The sequence below is a fragment of the Vicia villosa genome, linkage group LG7 (assembly GCF_029867415.1).
Source record: "Vicia villosa cultivar HV-30 ecotype Madison, WI linkage group LG7, Vvil1.0, whole genome shotgun sequence".
NCBI classification, from domain to species: Eukaryota; Viridiplantae; Streptophyta; class Magnoliopsida; order Fabales; family Fabaceae; genus Vicia; species Vicia villosa.
Window position 1 is genome coordinate 102,295,247 of NC_081186.1, and position 18,483 is coordinate 102,313,729.

Consider the following 18,483-nt stretch of genomic DNA (forward strand, 5'->3'; position numbering starts at 1 on the left):
CAAATGATCTAATAAGGACCTTCTTCTTCAAGTGTTGTAGATGACAAAGGACATAATGACGGATTGTGGAACGATCTTCTAGCTTTGTTCGGGGTTGGGGTGTACTTAGAATCTCTTTTTGCTCAAGTCAATCTTGGTCATAAGTAGTGGCGGAGCCAGGAATTTTAGGTAGCCTGGGCAAAAACTTTACCTCATTGATTATTTATCTGTTTTAATTTTTACACCCTATTTTTATTAATCTTGTCCCTAATTTTGCCCCTGAGTCTGCCTAAAAATCGACTATTAAATTGGGGAAAGTACAAAGAAAATAGGGGTTGAGCCCGGGCGCTTGCCCGGGCTAGCTGGGCCTTGGCTCCGCCCCTGGTCATAAGTGTGAGATTTTAGGTTATAGAATAATGTGTACATGAGACTGATTGCAGTCTATTTTTCATAGTGAGTTTTTAGGGTTTTGAGGTTCTGTACCTTCTGAATAGTCATAATTATCTTAGAGAATAGATGTAAGAAGATCTCTTAGAGTGTAATCTAATGGTCTTCATGATTTTGCCAACTATGATAAAATGTATTTCTAGGGCAGGTTCATCTCAAGATTTTGAATCACTAAAACCTCCTTAGGCACTTCTCCTTTTGATATGATATTAGAGTGTAACCACTTTGTAGATCTAAAAATTGTGATGGATAAATTGTTGTCACTGTGTAATGTTGCTAGACATGGACATACTAGGTCTTAACCCATACCATAACAAATACGAGTGCACTTTTCTACATTTTTCATGTAAATATATTTAAAAAAATCTACAAAAATACATAGATATGTTTTAATCCTTTTTATTTAAATTTAAAGATAAATGGATATAATAGTTTTTATATGAATCGAAAAATAAAAGATGATAAGAAATGTGGACCCAAAAGAAAAAGATGATAAGAAATATTTTCAAGCTTGATTAGAAATCTTGCATTCAAACTCAACCTTGAATACACCATAGTATTAAATTATCTCAAAGAACAGTTTTATAGTTGACTATATTTTTTTTTTCGATTTAAAAAATTAATCTTCGTAATTATGCATAGAAAATAATGAGTTTTATAAAATAATTGATAAGTTGAAGACGCCACTAACAAAATATCATATACGCTTCTCTGAATTTAACGTCACAAGTAATTGTAGCTATTGTTTAAAAATGTATGGCCCACTAGAGACAAATACCCACGTTTATTAAATGTTACTTCCCAAAGTTATATAAGTTTCAAGTCAACTATTAACTTTTCCTCTATATGATAAAAAATCAACTATCAACATAGTATCCGTCACACACACACACACACAAAAATATATTATCCTGTTTTTCCTACAAAAACAAAACTATCAACCAAGTCACCATGCAATTAATTAATGTTATTGTTAATATGATTTTGTTGATAAAATAAATCAACCACGTGAACCACGATTCTCGCAAACATGCATTTTTCTAGTGTGCCTGGTAGTCATTGAAAAAACTAAAATATACTAACAACACTCAACAATAATTGACATTAATTATAGTAAAAATAATAATGGACGTTATAATAATAATAATAATAATAATAATAATAATAATAATAATAATAATAATAATAATAATAATAATAATAATAATAATAATAATAATAATAATAATAATAAGGGTCTTGCTAACCAATACCCTCAGGACAATGGTTAAGCATTCCAAAAAAAAAATTATAGAAAATTTAATATTTCAATTTACTATTTTTGAATACTTAACCATTGTCCGGTTAGTATTTCCCTAATGATAATATAGTTCTTTTAATTTGTGTAGAGCTGCTTTTAGTATTAGCTTTTCATCTTTTTATATAAATAAATTAGCATTCATAATAAAAAAAATTGATTTAAAATAATAAACATATATAGTAACTTTTAATGACACTTATACAAATTTTATTTATAAATTAAATTTACAACTAAGGAGTGTGTAGTACATACACACTGACTTTTTTAAATTACAGGGTTATAATATTATTTTTCAATCTAGTATTGCATGATTATTAAAGTATATTAACAACATACATATATAGAGTGTCTGATATTTATTAAATGAACGATAAATATTTATTTAAGGATAATAAATATTTTCAATAAATACACTTTAATATTTTTTTGATTATGACAAAAAATAAAATAAAAATGATTTCTTTCCACGTATTCTTCGGTTTCAGCTTAAACCCGAACTGAATAAGTTTTTTAATTAAAAAAATTACATTGTTTACATATAATATTAAAATATATTGTTACAATAAATTCAAGTTTTGACAAATATTTGCTCTTATTACTGGAGAACAACAAATCTTTGTTGTTATCCAGATTAGTTTTACACCCTTTGTTCTCCACATACACTCAATAACTTATCCAACTTTGGATAAGTTATCTGTTCTAAATATGAGAATTTTTCCGCACTTGCAATCCATCACAGAGATATGATGTTCACGAGCGTTTCTAGAGCAAATATTTTCATGAGAAATGCTTTCACAAGAAAGATAACAAGATATACCTTCTGATTAGCAATATCTTGAGCAGATTTTATTGTATACCTTTTGATTAACAAATAGGAAAGTTATTTGAAAACAACAACAACATCAACATCATTATGTGGAATATATTGCAAGGGTAGGAAAAATGTTTTCTTTAAGATAGAAAGAAGAATATTGAAGATTTTTCTATCTTACAATCCATCCAAAAGAATGATGCGTACGATTTTGGAGTGGCTACATATAAGTTAGATTTACGTAAAAAAATTATCAACGAGTACTTTTATAGTAAAATCTGATTATATATCCCCTCGATTATTAGAGAAACCGAGGGAGAAGATGATTTGTAAAATAAAGGTGTCTTTTTGGTTCTAAATAAAACTTAAAATTGCAGGAGTTAGGAATCGAAGTTCAAACCCTTAGCACCCTTATATGTCAGTTTTGTTTAAAACCAAGGTATAAGATTTCTTCTTTTCTAAAAAATGAAAGCGTTATAGGTCATTTGACCTCGAATTTTCAATGGTTGGGGTGAATGATTTGTCATAAAATGTATTATTTGAAGTGGTGGTGGCACCTCCTAGAGGAAATCCTTGCCAAAATTCAGGGCAATACGAATAAACTATCTAAAATCCCAGGAGAAACTAAGAGTTTTACCAAGAGGGACCAAACATAAAAATATCACCAAGAGGTCCAACGCCTCGCTTGAGGGACTTGCAGTCTCATCAGTCAGGCCCTATATAACTTTTCCTGATGGACTAAGATTCCTAGTATATATAAGATTCCTAGTATATCTAAGATCCTAGCTTAAGAAACATAGAGCTTTACCGGACAGGACCATGCATCAAAAAATCGCCCAAGAGGTCCAACGTCTCGCCTGAGGGACTTGCAGTCTCATCGGTCAGACCCCATTTAACTTTGCATGAAGGACTAAAATTCCCATACTATCTAAGATCTCAGCCTGAGAAACTTAGAGTTTCACTAGGCGGGATCAAACATAAAAATCTCGCATAAGAGGCGCGACTGGAGTCTAGCCTAGGAGATTTAATTATAAGTCTTGATTTAGGGTTTGATAGAAGTCCCGCTCGAGAGATCCAACGCCTCACCTGAGGGACTTACAGCCTCATCTCTCAAGCTTCATATCACTTCTCCTGAGAGACTTATAGATCTCATCAATTGTTATAAACCTACTAATGCCTTTAAGTATTCCCAACAATAACTCGTATGAATTTGAGATTCCAACATTAAAACTTAACTCCGTCAGACTAAGCAACGTTGATTGGACCATATACGCCAACCCAAGAATGAGCGAGTTGACTACCTTACCCTAATACACTTAACAGCTAGGCAATATCTCAATTCTAAATTAGTACTCCCTCAGTTTTTATTATAAATCTCTTTAGAAAAAAAGTTGTGTCAAATTATAAGTCACTTTATATTACCAATGAATTATTAATGTTATTTTTTCTATCATATCTTTAATTATTTATTATTCTTTGTTCTTTCAATTCCTTAAATGTATCTTTCTTATTTAATTAAAGAAGGACAATTTTTATTTTAAAAAAAAATCATAATTTCTTTTTTCATACAATAAATAATCACATTTTTTTTAATATATATGAAAATATCAAAATAATGTATAATAAAAAAAAGATGAATTGTTTTTTTAATAAAAACAACACTAATTACCACTCACCTTTACAACTTCCTTCCTCCAATTAAGATCATAAGGTCATCGCTAAAATAAGTTGGTTTAGTTGGTAAGAAGTTGACTCACACAACCAGAGATCGTGGATAAGCCCTCTCTAAATCCCTAAATCCCTGCTCCGATTCTGACGAATCCAAAGAGATTTCTCACCACTTCCAACCCAAGAATGGGTGAGTTGACTACCTAGCACACTTAGCAACTAGGCAATATCTCAATTCTAAACTAGTGTTTTATTTTTTAATAAAAAAACACACACACACACTAATTGTTCTTCTATAAATACCCACCGAGGTTACTTGACTTTCTCACAACCCTCCTATCCATCTTTAGCAACTGTTTTTTGCTTGACTAAAAACCAAAAATGTCCTTCATATTTGGAGGTGATAAGATCAAAGGCACATTAGTGCTTATGCAAAAGAATGTGTTGGACATAAACAGCTTAACAGATCCTGCAAAGATTCTAGATGGAGCCTTGGATGGTTTTGGATCCATACTTGATACTCTTACTTCCTTCTTAGGTTCATCCGTTTGTCTTCAGTTAATTAGTTCTACTAAACCTCTCTGTAAGTTTTCTTTCGAATACAGCGGAGTTTGTTTTCCGTTTATCTTTTATTTTTGTATAAACTTTTAAGCTTAAATATTTTGCAGTAAGTGGAGAAGGAAAAGTGGGAAAAGAAGCTTATTTAAAACAAGCAATTACCAATTTACCAACCTTGGGAGACAAGCAAACTGCATTCAGCATTGAATTTGAATATGATAGCAGCTTTGGAATTCCTGGAGCATTCAAAATCAAAAACTACATGTCAACTGAGTTCTATCTTGTCAGCTTAACTCTCGACGATATTCCTAATCTTGGAACCATTCACTTTGTTTGCAACTCCTGGATTTACAACGCCAAGAAATACCAAACCGATCGCATTTTCTTCGCCAACAACGTAAGAACAATCTGTATATCTACCAAATAGTATTGGAGTTTGATTTTTTATATTTTAAAAAAGTTAATTCGAAAACATATGTTGCAGGTTTTTCTACCAAGTGATACACCGGCTCCGTTGGTCTACTATAGACAATTAGAGTTGAAGACTTTACGAGGAAATGGAACGGGAGAGCGTCAAGAATGGGATAGAATTTATGATTATGATGTTTATAATGATTTGGGTGAGCCTGATAAGGGTCAAAGCTATGCTCGTCCAATTCTAGGACGATCTAGCGATCATCCTTATCCTCGTAGGGGAAGAACCGGGAGAAAACCTACTGCAACAGGTTATATACTTGTGTTCTTCAAGTCTTATCTCATTCTTGATGATGTCTTTACTTATAGTTTTGTATATTCAATTATGTTAACAGATCCTAACAGTGAGAGTAGGGGGAATAGTGTGTATATTCCAAGAGATGAAGCTTTCGGTCACTTGAAATCCTCGGATTTTCTTGTTTATGGACTTAAGTCTGTTTCTCAAGATGTAATTCCATTGCTACAATCTGTGTTCGACATAAATTTCACACCAACCGAATTTGATAGCTTTGATGATGTGTTTGATCTATATGAAGGAGGAATTAAGCTACCGACCGATATAATTAGCAAAATTAGTCCTTTACCAGTGTTATCAGAAATCTTTCGAACCGATGGTGAAGAAGTCCTCAAGTTTCCACCACCTAAAGTAATTCAAGGTATATCCTACTCACCTTTTGCAAAATTGCGAGTAAAATTAATAATTTTGTTTTACTTAACAAAAGACTTATTGAATACTCGATATTATTTTGAGTAGTGAGTAAGTCTGCGTGGATGACTGATGAAGAATTTGGAAGAGAGATTGTTGCTGGTGTAAATCCCGGCCTAATTCGCTCCCTCCAGGAGTTTCCTCCAAAAAGTAAGCTTGATAGTGCAATCTATGGAGATCATACTAGCACAATAACCAAAGAGCAGATAGAGCTTAACTTGGAGGGTCTCAGTACTCTTGATGAGGTAAAGATAACTATTATATGATCCATTGTTTTTGTTTCTTTATAGCCAAAATTGACCAATTTACATTTTTATCAGGCTATACAAAACAAGAAACTGTTCTTGCTAGAACACCATGATGCAATAATTCCATATCTAAGGCTAATAAACTCAACTTCAACAAAAGCCTATGCTTCAAGGACCATTCTTTTCTTGAAAAGTGATGGAACTTTAAAGCCTTTAGCCATTGAGTTAAGCCTTCCACATCCTCAAGGAGATCAATTCGGTGTTGTTAGTAATGTTTACTTGCCTGCAATTGAAGGTGTTGAAGCTACAATTTGGCTACTTGCCAAAGCTTATGTTATAGTAAATGACTCATGCTTTCACCAACTTGTCAGCCACTGGTATATATACAATTTGTCGATGAAATGTATTTTCGTGTATATGAATTGGCTATGAATAACTTTTCATGGATTATGCAGGTTGAATACTCATGCAGTTGTTGAGCCATTTGTGATAGCAACGAATAGGCAACTTAGCGTGCTTCATCCTATTTATAAACTATTGCATCCGCATTATCGCGATACCATGAATATAAACGCACTTGCTAGACAATCCTTAGTCAACGCAGATGGTATTATTGAAAAGACATTCTTATGGGGAGGGTATGCTATGGAGATATCATCCAAAGTTTATAAGGATTGGGTTTTTACAGACCAAGCCCTACCCGCCGATCTCATCAAAAGGTAATTAAAGTTGAATGATATGATCGTGATTTTATCAGGACAAAAAATATATTTAACCGTTTTACTCTTGTATATTTAGAGGAATAGCAGTTGAGGATTCAACTTCTCCTCACGGTCTTCGTTTACTGATAGAGGATTACCCGTATGCTGTTGATGGGCTCGATATTTGGGATGCTATTAAGACTTGGGTGCAAGACTATGTTTCGATATACTACATAACAGATGACAAAATTCAACAAGACTCGGAACTCCAAGCTTGGTGGAAAGAAGTTGTAGAAGAAGGTCATGGTGACAAGAAAGGCGAGCCGTGGTGGCCTAAATTACAAACTCGCGAAGATTTGATTCATGTTTCTAGTATTATCATTTGGACTGCTTCAGCTCTTCACGCAGCTGTTAATTTTGGACAATATCCGTATGGAGGTTTCATATTAAACCGTCCAACTCTCAGTAGGCGATTAATGCCTGAGAAAGGTACTTAGTGATTCGTTTTTTTCTCTTTGAAATTTCTTCGTATAGACTAAAATCAAATATTTTACGTATTACAGGTACTACTGAGTACGATGAGCTAGCGACTAACCCTCAAAAGGCGTACTTGAAAACAATTACACCCAAGTTTCAAACTCTTATCGATCTATCGGTCATAGAAATCTTGTCAAGGCATGCTTCTGATGAGTACTACCTTGGACAAAGAGACAGTGCTGAGTATTGGACTTCTGATACAAATGCCATAGCAGCTTTCAAGAAGTTTGGAAAAACACTAGCTGAAATTGAGGGACAACTCATTCTGAGGAACAACAATGAATCATTGAGAAACCGAGTTGGGCCGGTTAGCATGCCTTATACTCTTCTTTATCCTTCAAGTGAAGAAGGACTTACTTTTAGAGGAATTCCCAACAGTATCTCAATCTAAGAGAGTGTTGCTACATATTGTGAATGATTGTGTTGTGGTTTGGAATAAATTGTGTGAGAGAGGGAATTTCAATTCCTTATCACACCACTTGTGTAAAATTGTGTGTTTGATTGCTTGCTTGTTCATATGACAATAATGTAAACAATGATGTTTTTATGTAAAATGTTGTATTTGCAGTTTGTAAGGTGGAATTCTCAAACTTCTATCTTGTAAAATATTTTACTTCATGTCATATTATTTGTTTATAAAGTACAGATTTTGGATTTAAGTTGGTATCATGTCATAGTATTTTTTATGGATGATTTTGTTTAATATTTCATCCTAAATATTTCCTAGTCGATAGGTTTATCCACTAAAGACTTTACTAAAATGAAATTGAAATGCTTAATTACACTAACATCTTTTGATATGTAGAATGAAAAACAATAACAATCAAACAATGGTTCAAGTGCAATAAAATAATAAAAGACAATAATACAAAAAATAATAATAATAATTGTTTATCTAGTTTCTTCAATTTAGAAGAAGATTTACATGAAAATAGTCTTCAAAGTTTTTAAAAACAAACACTATTTTCTATCTTCAAATGTTTTTCAATCTCTTTAATTTCTAACATATGAATCACACAAATTCAAGGTGTTTAAAATGTTTTTCAAATCTTTATGATTATTTTAAAGGCGGACAAATTCCAAAAATAAAATCCTAGAAATTTCTACCATTATTTCTTACAAGGATTTCTACAGTTTATGCAACTCGTACTAAGAACAAATGAGAGAAAATCAGGTTTATAAATATCGAAACCCTAAAGATCCACTACGGTTTGAGAACCAAAATGACTTGGTTTGTTACCCGCGAACCACCACCATCACCCGACCTTTGCCGCTGCCACCACCTAAAAACTAAGTATACTAAAAGTGTTTTTTCCGCTTTTTATCACTTGAGATTTTAAGACATATTACAACAATTCTCCCATTTGACTTTAAACTGATGGTGATGTCATTTCAACCATCAACCACTTCGTCAGTCTCTCCAAACCTTGAATTACTCTTAAAAAAATTGGTCAAGTCCAGCTCATACTTAAACCTTGATTTTGACACTGATTTGATGAACGTGTCTAATGGATTCTTTTCTAAGAGCACCTTCTAAATTAGAATCTCCTTTAACTCGATCATGTCAGATATAAAGTGCAAACAAATGTTGTTGAGACAAATGTCGCACTAAAAATGAAGTAATGTTGTGATAAAGAGAGGTTTTCTTGAACAAACATATAAAAACAATTCAGTTACAAAGAAAGAGAAAAAGACAAAGTTGGTTACAATAGTTTTACTATTTATTTTCTCTAAAAATAGAGTTTACAGATTACAAGTGAATAATAACTTAACCACTACCCTAACACACTATATCTCTAGGAGAAGTTGGTTGCATGTCTCTAACACACTCAGGGGCACCCCAACACAATTATTTGGGTCCTCGACTCCATTTCACATCCTATTTGCTCACATTGGAGGGAATTCATTTGCACAAACTTTGTGTGGTGATGTCTTTCTAGCCTCATCGACGCCAAAAATTAGGAGCGGTGTTGCACCAGAGATCCTCTCCCTTCTTTGTGTTTGGTTATGGTGAACTAATTTTCGCATCATAGAATATCTAATCGTGGTATTTCGTAAGAATTACTAGTCGATTCTCACAAACGGCGTCATTATTTCAGATCAAAATCAAATTTATATAGTATGAATTATGATGATGGACTCCTATAGCAGTGATGTGATCCTCTGATGCACAGTGGTGACCCACAAGATTAACGCTCCAACGTAATTAATAAATGAGTCAAAAAATAACTAGAGTGAAATATAAAAAATGAATATATACTTTAGGCCTTACAAGTGTAAAAGCATTTGTACCCTGAGTAGTTGTTGCTTATTCCTAGAGTGACAAATGAGCTTCCCTCCCTGCTTCCCTTAAAGTCCGCCAACAACAACACTTGAAAAACAAAAACAAACAGCATACTCCAAACTTACAATGCCTAACAGAGCATTATTATCAACCTCTTACTCTAACAAAAAACACGACGTATTTCTCAGTTTCAGAGGCGAGGACACTCGAATCGGTTTCACAAGCCATCTCTACGATGCTCTGAATCACAAATCAATCAAAACATACATAGATTACCTCCTAAACAGAGGAGAAGACGTTTGGCCAACACTTTCTGAAGCCATTGAAGATTCACATGTCTCCATCGTTGTTTTTTCAGAAAACTATGCTTCTTCAAAATGGTGTTTGGAAGAGCTTGTTAAAATACTTGAATGCAGAAAAGTTCACGGTCAAGTTGTTATACCTGTTTTCTATAAAACAGATCCTTCTCATATTAGAAATCAGAGAGGGAATTTTGAGAAAGCATTCGCTAAACATGAGAGAGATCTTGGAACTAATGAAAGTGATGAGTCAAGACGAAAAGTGCTTAATTGGAAAGCTGCTCTTACTGAAGCTGCTAATATCTCTGGATGGGACTCCAAAACTCACAAGTAAGATTAAATCTATTTTTTATTTATATATAATTGTATTTTTAACACGTCATTTTTAATTATTATAATTGTATTTTTTTATTTATAATTTAGACTCATTTTCGGAGCCTCCGTATTGATTGGGCATATAGAGAGAAGAGTTGTTAAAAATGATCTTGAAATTAACGAATTGGATAGAAGTATAGTCTGAATTGTTGTTCTAGAAAAAAAAAAAGACTGATTAGAAATTCAATTATGGAGAAAAATCATGGTTTTAAATTTCTGCATCCGTAATTGCGTTAGTAATATAGTTGTAGTCTCTGTTATTAAACCTTAATACTCGTCATATAGTGATAAATTTAATATTTCCTTATGTTTGATTTGTGATAGGGATGACTCTAACCTCATAGAGAATGTTGTGAATGATGTATTGCAAAAGCTACAACTGAGGTACCCTAATGAACTAGAAGGTATTGTTGGGATTGAAAAATTTTGTGGAGGGGTAGAAACATTAATGACTAGAATTCAGATAATTGGAATTTGGGGTATGGGTGGAATGGGGAAGACAACCATTGCTAAAGTGTTGTTTGCCAAATTCTTTGCCCAATATGACCATGTATGCTTTGCGAACGCAAAAGAATATTCACTCAGCAAGCTTCTATCTGAGCTACTAAAGGAAGAAATTTCACCATCTAATGTTGTAGGAACTACATTCCATATGAGGAGGCTGAAAAGTAAAAAGGTTTTCATTATACTTGATAATGTTGACAGTTTAGATCAGTTTGAATATTTATGCAGGAATTTCGGCGACCAAAGTAAGGATAGTAGACTCCTTATAACGACGAGAGACAGACAATTGCTCAGTGAAAGAGTTCAATCGATATATGAGGTCAAGCAATGGGAAGATAAAGAATCTCTAGAGCTGTTTAGCTTAGAAGCCTTCAAACAAAGCCATCCCCGAAAGGGTTACGAGGATCTTTCGCAAAGGGCAGTTGCTTATGCAGGAGGCGTTCCACTTGCTTTGAAAGTTTTGGGTTCAAATCTGCGATCCAAAGGTACTGATTTTTGGGAAAGTACTTTCAGAAAACTCGACAAGTTTCCAAAGGAAGAAATTCAAAAAGTATTAAAAGTGAGCTATGATGGATTGGATCCACTAGAGAAGAAGATATTTCTAGACATTGCATTTTTTTTCAAAGGAGAAAAGAAAGATCATGTCATAAGTATACTAAATGCTTGTGGCTTGGAAGCAAGTAGTGGAATAGAAGTCCTAGAAGACAAGGCTTTGATAACTATTTCAAATGGAAATAGAATACAAATGCATGACTTGCTAAAGAAAATGGGTTCAGACATTTTGCGTAAAGAATGTGGCATAAACCCTGCAACTCATACACGATTGAGCGGGAGCGAAGCGCTTGAAGTAATTAAAGAAAACAAGGTAAGAGAGCAAGAAACAAACTCATTTTTCAAAATATTTTTTCAAATAGAGACTGTAACTAATGCGGTTTACTTTTTGTCTTGTCAGGGGACTAGTTCCATTGAAGGTATAACACTGGATTTGTCTAAAAATAATGAGTTGCCTTTATGTTCCGACACATTCACCAAGATGAAATCCTTAAGAATTCTTAAATTCTATATCCCATTGGGTCAGAGTTGTAGTAATGCATACCTCAACCTTCCGATGGTACTTGAGCCATTTTCTAGTGAATTGAGGTACTTTGAGTGGATTGGATACCCTTTCGAGACACTTCCACAACCTTTTTGTGCCAAGTTGCTTGTTGAGATTCATATGCCGCACAGTAATGTTAAACAACTTTGGCAGGGGATGCAGGTGAAAATATATTCGTAATAAGTAATTTTTTGTTGTTTAGAATTTTGCATTTTGATGTCTTGTTTTGAATTGTTAACAGGACCTTGATAAACTAGAGGTGATTGACCTAGGTGAATGCAGACATTTCGTTCAGCTTCCGAATTTGTCTAAGGCATCAAAACTTAAATGGGTTAATCTCTCCGGTTGCGTGAGTCTGGTGGATCTTCATCCATCTGTTCTTTTGGCTGAAACACTTACTACTTTGATACTCGACGGATGTACAAAGCTTAGGAGTGTTAAAGGCCAGAAACATTTAAAATTTTTGGAAAAGATCAGTATCATTGGCTGCACAAGTCTTGAGGAATTTGCTGTCTCCTCGGATATAATTGAAAACTTGGATTTAAGCAGTACAGGGATTCAAACACTTGACCTATCAATTGGGCTTCCTCGCAATCTTAAGCGGCTTAATCTTGAGGGTTCAAGACTTGAGTATCTTCCAGATGAGTTACCTAGCCTAACATCTATTAAGGAGCTTAGGATTTCTGGCAGTGGACTAAAAGTTAAGAAACAGCAGCTACATGTCTTGTTTGATGGCCTGCGATCTCTACAAATACTACATTTGAAGGATTGTAATAACTTGTTTGAACTCCCTGACAACATCAGTGTCCTATCAAAATTACAGGAACTAATTCTAGATAGAAGCAACGTGAAAAGGTTGCCGGGAAGCATCAGGAATCTTCAAGAGCTAGAAATTCTGTCATTGGAGGATTGCAGGGAGATTCAGTATCTTCCAGAGCTTCCCCCTCTCATCAAATTGTTAAATGCCATTAACTGCGCGTCCCTGGTTTCAGTTTCAAATTTAAAAACTATTGCAACAAAGATGATGGGAAATGCCAAAAACATTTCATTCAGGAACAGCCTGAATTTGGATGGGCGTTCACTCAAACATATAATGGAAAGTCTCAATTTAACAATGATGAGCGCTGCATTTCAAAATGTGTCTGTTAGAAGACTTCGCGTGGATGTTCACAGCTACAATTATACCAGTGTTGATGCTTGTCTACCAGGAACAAAGGTTCCAAGGCAGTTCAAATATCAAACTACTACCGAATCCTCCATTACCATTAAACTTCCTAACCATTGGAACTCACTGGGATTTCTTTACTCAGTGGTTCTTTCTCCCACAGGTGGAACGAAGAAGGGTGGAACTATGATAAAATGTCGATGCGACTTGGGAGAAGAAGGTATAAAGGATACAATGTTTAATACTTATGTCACAGAACTGAAGTCGGATCATGTTTTTGCATGGTACGATCCATTCCATTGTGACAGCATTCTCAAATATTATGAACCAAAGCTTCGGTTTGAGTTTTATGTTACTAATAATATGGACGAAGTTGATGGTTCAATCGGTATTAAAGAGTGTGGGGTACGACCTGTATGTGCTGATGAACTGCTGAGTGTTTTACATCAATTGGATTTGGATTCGGAAAAGAGAAAAGAGTTGAAGAAGGCTGTGATATTAGAATCAGGAGGTAGGATAACCTTGAAGGCAATTGAAAATCGTTTCAAGAGCATTATACAAGGTCTGCAACTTCTTTATTAAATCAAATCCTTTTTCATCTCATTTTCATAAAACTAACTTAAAACAGTTTAATATTCATTAGAAACTGTTATTTTTGCCATGTTTTCAACTTCATTGTCTTTAATCACATAATTTGACTCAGAGACGGTTGAACCAGAGACAAATTCTGATTTGGAAGAAAGCAGTTCTAGAAAAGGTCGACATCATAATACCTCAAAGCTTTCAAAAGGTTGGAGTCGCTTCTATTCTATTGGCAAACTTCGGGTTTCATCTTTTCTGAAAAATTCAAAAATACAAACCAAGTTCAGTGCTGCAAGTGGTAGCAAGAAGAATGCCAAAAACTCTACAAAAATCGTGAGCACTTATTTTTTCTTGACAAAATTCCCTTCCATCTTAATTGACAAAACCACTATTTTGATTTTCAAAAATATCATTTTGTTACTATAGTGATTTGTCTGTGCAGGTCAACAGCGAAGGAAATAATGGAACGCTAATTGAACCTGATGATGGAACCGGTCAGGAGGAGAATATTACCAACTCTGCAGAAGTTGTAAGTCACTACTTTTATTTTGACAAACTTTGTCAATTTATAGATAGAGAAATGTTATTTGGACACGTTTTTAGGTGTCCAACACCGTATTTCTAAACGGTATCGTTTGTTTTTAGTTATTTTATTCTCTGTCCTTTTGTATTTTTATATGGTGTTGGATCCAGTGTCAATAGTTAGGTGTTCAAATAACACCACTCTTACAGAAAAGTGTCAAAAATACAAAATTATAGCCATTGCATTTTGTAATTATTTCATTTTTTAGCTCTGTAATTTTGTCAATATGATTATTAGTTTATTAGAGCGTGTGAGTCAAAAGCAAAGAATTTAGTCTCTTATCTTGTGAACATTAAAGCAAAACTTGAATACAAATATATACAAGCTATCATGATTCATGAACTAACATAACAAATAAAAGTACATAATGTTAATATGGTTATTGAATTTCTTGAAGCCACCAGCTCATCTTGCCTTGACCAATGCTTTTTCATAGTGCAGTTCAAAGGCAAAGAAAGTGAAGTAAAACCATCTGAATCTGAAGCTAAATTTCATGTACCGATAACGTCATCTGTTGAAGACAATGCTTCTGATAACAAACCAGGTGAAAACAAAAATCATTGGCAAGCTAATTTTGATGAGACTAAGAATTCGGAAGAAAAACCAAATATAGCAGGAGGACAAATCAGTGTTCCTGACACCAATGATCTGATAAGTGAACCAAAACAAAGAAAAGAAAATGCACCAATAATGAATCTTAGCGAACCTGAAGGTGATCAAGAAGATGGATCAGATGAGGATCCTTTTTCTGAACTTGAGAGCATCCTGTTGGGAAGTCCAGAGTCCTCACCAAAAGCAACCTGTTCCACAAATGATGATGCTGTAAGAGAAGCTTTGCATAACCTTGAAAGCCTATTGGAAAATTCACTTGAGTCCGTTGCCAGTGATGTTGAGATACAACGGCAACTACTAATGTCTTTGGAATACATAAAACAAGCATCTCATGAAAATGTTTCTCCTAATGTTGTGAAGCTTGTCCAGAGAATGACATCCTCTATTGAGAACCTCTTCAAAGACTTTGTCGGGACTAAAAAAGTGGTTGAGGATCACATTAATGCTTTGAAAGAAAAAGAAAAGCTCAAGCAGCGAGTGAGAGATGCTAAGAAACAAAAGGAATCAAAACAGAAAGAAAAGAGTCAGTTGGAAAATGAAGTCAAGCGTCTTAAGGAAGAGGGTGAAAAGGTGGATGAAAAAATTAGAATTCTTGTTGAGCAAAAGAAAAGTATTGAGTTGGAAATAACCAAGTTGAAGGAGAGCATGGAAAGATGTGAAGGTGAAAAGAAGAAAGTGAAAAATGAGGCTAAGAATATGATAACTGAAAGCAAAGAGCTTATGTTGAATATTAAAAACTCTAAATCTGCATATGCTGCTGCCTTGTCAAAGCAAAAAAAGTTGAGAGACCAATGGGAAGGTTTTAGAATAGATTTTGCAGACAACTTTGGAAGTAGCACTACTTGAGAAATATTGATATGTTGGGTTCAAGGGTGTGGTGAGTCTCACATTAGCAATGCACGACTTAAATATTAGACATATAAGAAAGTTGACTCATCTATCTAAAGAGAGCTGACTCATCTACCTAATGTCTTAAGGTTTTAGATGGAGATTTAGTATCCCATTTTCATGATTTTCATGATCTTAGAGTATGACCAATTGTTTCAAATAAAAAATTGACTTGAAAAGTATTATGTATTCAATGAATAACGAGGATGCATGGTATGGTATGGTATGCCTTTATATGTGCTAATGATTTACTCCCTCCGTTTTTTATTATAAGTCGTTTTAGACTTTTCACACATATTAAGAAAAATAATAATTGTTGTATGAAAATGAGAAATTATGAAGGTTTTTACAAAATTATCCTTCATTAATGATATTGTGGAAGATAAATTTATATAATTGAAAGGAGAGCAAATAATAAATATTTAAGGATATAATAGGAAAAATAGCATTAATTATTTATTGGAATTGTAAAGCGACTTATATTAAAATACAATTTTTTTTCCAAAACGACTTATAATAAAAAACGGAGGGAGTATCTTTTAGAACATGAAAATAGAAAAATTCCTAGCAAACTTTGATATATAACCTCTAACTAATAACAAACCTTGATCTATATTCTCTAACAACTCTAATGAATTATAACTAATAACTAACTCTCAGACTTACTCCCAATATCTCTAATACTCTCCTTCAAGGTGGAGTTTGGGGATAATGAACACAACTCGAACATAAGATCATGAAAAGCTTTTACATCCAAGGATTTCATAAACAAGTTACCATTTTGTTGTTTGGTTGGCAAGTAAGTCATGTTTATGCACCTTCTCTGATAAAATGACAGTTAACTTCAATGTGCCTTGTCCTTTTAAGAAAAACTGAATTTGCATCTAAATTGAATTTGTTCACAAAGAGTGTGACTACGTCACCTATGCAGACAATAATTGAGGTAAGATTTTAGGTGAAAGTATTATGGAAAACCCATCCACAATCACCATAGATGGTGTTCTTTTAGTTAAAGAGCTTAAACACAACCTCTTAAGCATTAATTAATTATGTGACCATGAGTATTCCATCATTTTTTATACCTTAAGTTATTTAATTGAACATAAAGCTAATGAGAAAAAAGTGTTTAAGGATTCTATAATTGATAATGTATATATGTTGAACATAGATGATATATCAAATAGTGGTACCAAATGTTACCTAAAGTGAAGACTTTTGGTAATGACATAGACGTCTGGGGCATGTTCATTTATATTTGATTGATAAGATGGCATCTAAGAATTTAATGATTGGTGTATCTAAAATAAAATATTCAAAAAAGAAGATTTTTTTTTGGGTAAAAGTGAGAAAAGGAAAAGTAAAGGAAAAGCATAAAGTTATCTAGAAAATAAAGTCTCACTAGCATATGCTAGTAGGAAAGTGATGATTCCAACATGAGGCTTCGCAAAGGAATAGTATGTCGCATCATTATCATCCCCATATTTTGTTAGATAGTAACCTCAAGCATTCTCCTCTCTAAGAGTATGAAATAGTTGAGCTTGTCATTCCCTAGAGAAAATCTCTTTAATATTGTGAAGAATGTTGGCATAGTGATGTCAAACATTAAGAGACGCTAAAATAAATTTGATAGCTGAGTTGGAGTCAGAATAACACATTAGGTCTTTAATGTCAAGTTCTCAGATCATCCGCAATTTGTGATATAACGTCATCAATTCAGCGTAAAGGATGTTGAAATAACCAATATTACTCGCAAAACCGTTAACCCAAGCACCATTAACATTTTGAAGCAATCCACCAAAACCCAAAACACCGGGATTACTGAGAGTCTGAGACTACTGCCATCAATATTCAAAATCATATTACTACCTCTATGTGCATTTCACGTAATCGTTCTTGTTAGATGAGACAAGTTATACTTGGGAAAATATTTAGCTAACATGTTAGCATAATTCATTATGATGAGTTTCAAAGTATAGGAAGATACCATCGATAGAGCCACCATCGATCTCATGTCTAATCTAAACATATAAACATATAAACATATAACATTGTTTGTTCCTAGCGCGCCATAACCACTAGCAAGTAGGCAAAAGGATGGAGCCACCATCCATCTCATGTCTAATCTAAACATATAAACTATTCTCTTTGAAGAATAAGGGTCCAAGATTTTTAGAAAAGAGTAGTAAATTTACAATCTCTAAATAGTGTAGATTCATCTCAGCGTAGGACAAAGATTTATATTGAACATATCATAATGACACAATATTGATCTCATAGGAACATAGGAAAGATACTTGTGTAAAACTGTTAAGAAAACAAAAATATGTCACACTCACTTCTCAAGTCGTTCAAAAAAAGAAGATATGTGATGTATCACAAATAGGGGTGGAAATAGGCTGGGCCGAGCTAGGCTTTGTCAAGCCTAAGTCTGGTCTGTCAAAAAAACTAAAGCTTAAGTCTAGCATGTGGCCTGTAGTAGGCTTATTTTTTAGGCCTAAGTTTGGCCTTTTCGAAGGCCTGGTTAGCCTATTAGCCTATATAAAAGCCTATTTGTTTTAAGCATATGTATATAAGCAATTAAAATAATGTTTAAATAAATTAAATAACTAAACGACTAAGAGACTAAAAAAAATTTTGTATTGACTTATTTTTACTTATCTCTTAGC

At 33.7% G+C, this 18,483-nt stretch overlaps 2 protein-coding genes across 2 annotated transcripts; both read left to right on the top strand.

Annotated features, from left to right (window-relative positions):
- The first annotated feature begins 4,547 nt into the window (after positions 1-4,547).
- On the top strand, positions 4,548-8,076 carry LOC131618085 (seed linoleate 9S-lipoxygenase-3-like). The gene is made up of 9 exons (XM_058889352.1): positions 4,548-4,788; positions 4,874-5,160; positions 5,248-5,488; positions 5,573-5,893; positions 5,992-6,188; positions 6,264-6,568; positions 6,647-6,910; positions 6,990-7,381; positions 7,456-8,076. Exons 1-9 carry the CDS (start codon positions 4,587-4,589, stop codon positions 7,818-7,820), a joined length of 2,574 nt encoding a protein of 857 aa, XP_058745335.1. The 5' UTR covers positions 4,548-4,586; the 3' UTR covers positions 7,821-8,076.
- Positions 8,077-9,839: 1,763 nt separating this feature from the next.
- Positions 9,840-15,958, top strand: LOC131619871 (TMV resistance protein N-like). Its single transcript, XM_058890913.1, has 7 exons — positions 9,840-10,342; positions 10,712-11,756; positions 11,844-12,149; positions 12,229-13,714; positions 13,856-14,067; positions 14,177-14,263; positions 14,759-15,958. The coding sequence occupies exons 1-7, from the start codon at positions 9,840-9,842 to the stop codon at positions 15,773-15,775; spliced, it is 4,656 nt and encodes a 1,551-aa protein (XP_058746896.1). The 3' UTR covers positions 15,776-15,958.
- Positions 15,959-18,483: the final 2,525 nt, after the last annotated feature.

Bases quoted from the DNA above. Each gene is read 5' to 3' on its own strand.
- LOC131618085 (XM_058889352.1), top strand. From the start codon at position 4,587: ATGTCCTTCATATTTGGAGGTGATAAGATCAAAGGCACATTAGTGCTT. The intron at 5,894-5,991 runs GTATATCCTACT...TATTTTGAGTAG, and splicing joins ACCACCTAAAGTAATTCAAG to TGAGTAAGTCTGCGTGGATG. The intron at 6,911-6,989 runs GTAATTAAAGTT...TTGTATATTTAG, and splicing joins CCCGCCGATCTCATCAAAAG to AGGAATAGCAGTTGAGGATT.
- LOC131619871 (XM_058890913.1), top strand. From the start codon at position 9,840: ATGCCTAACAGAGCATTATTATCAACCTCTTACTCTAACAAAAAACAC. The intron at 10,343-10,711 runs GTAAGATTAAAT...GATTTGTGATAG, and splicing joins TGGGACTCCAAAACTCACAA to GGATGACTCTAACCTCATAG. The intron at 13,715-13,855 runs GTCTGCAACTTC...AATTTGACTCAG, and splicing joins TTTCAAGAGCATTATACAAG to AGACGGTTGAACCAGAGACA.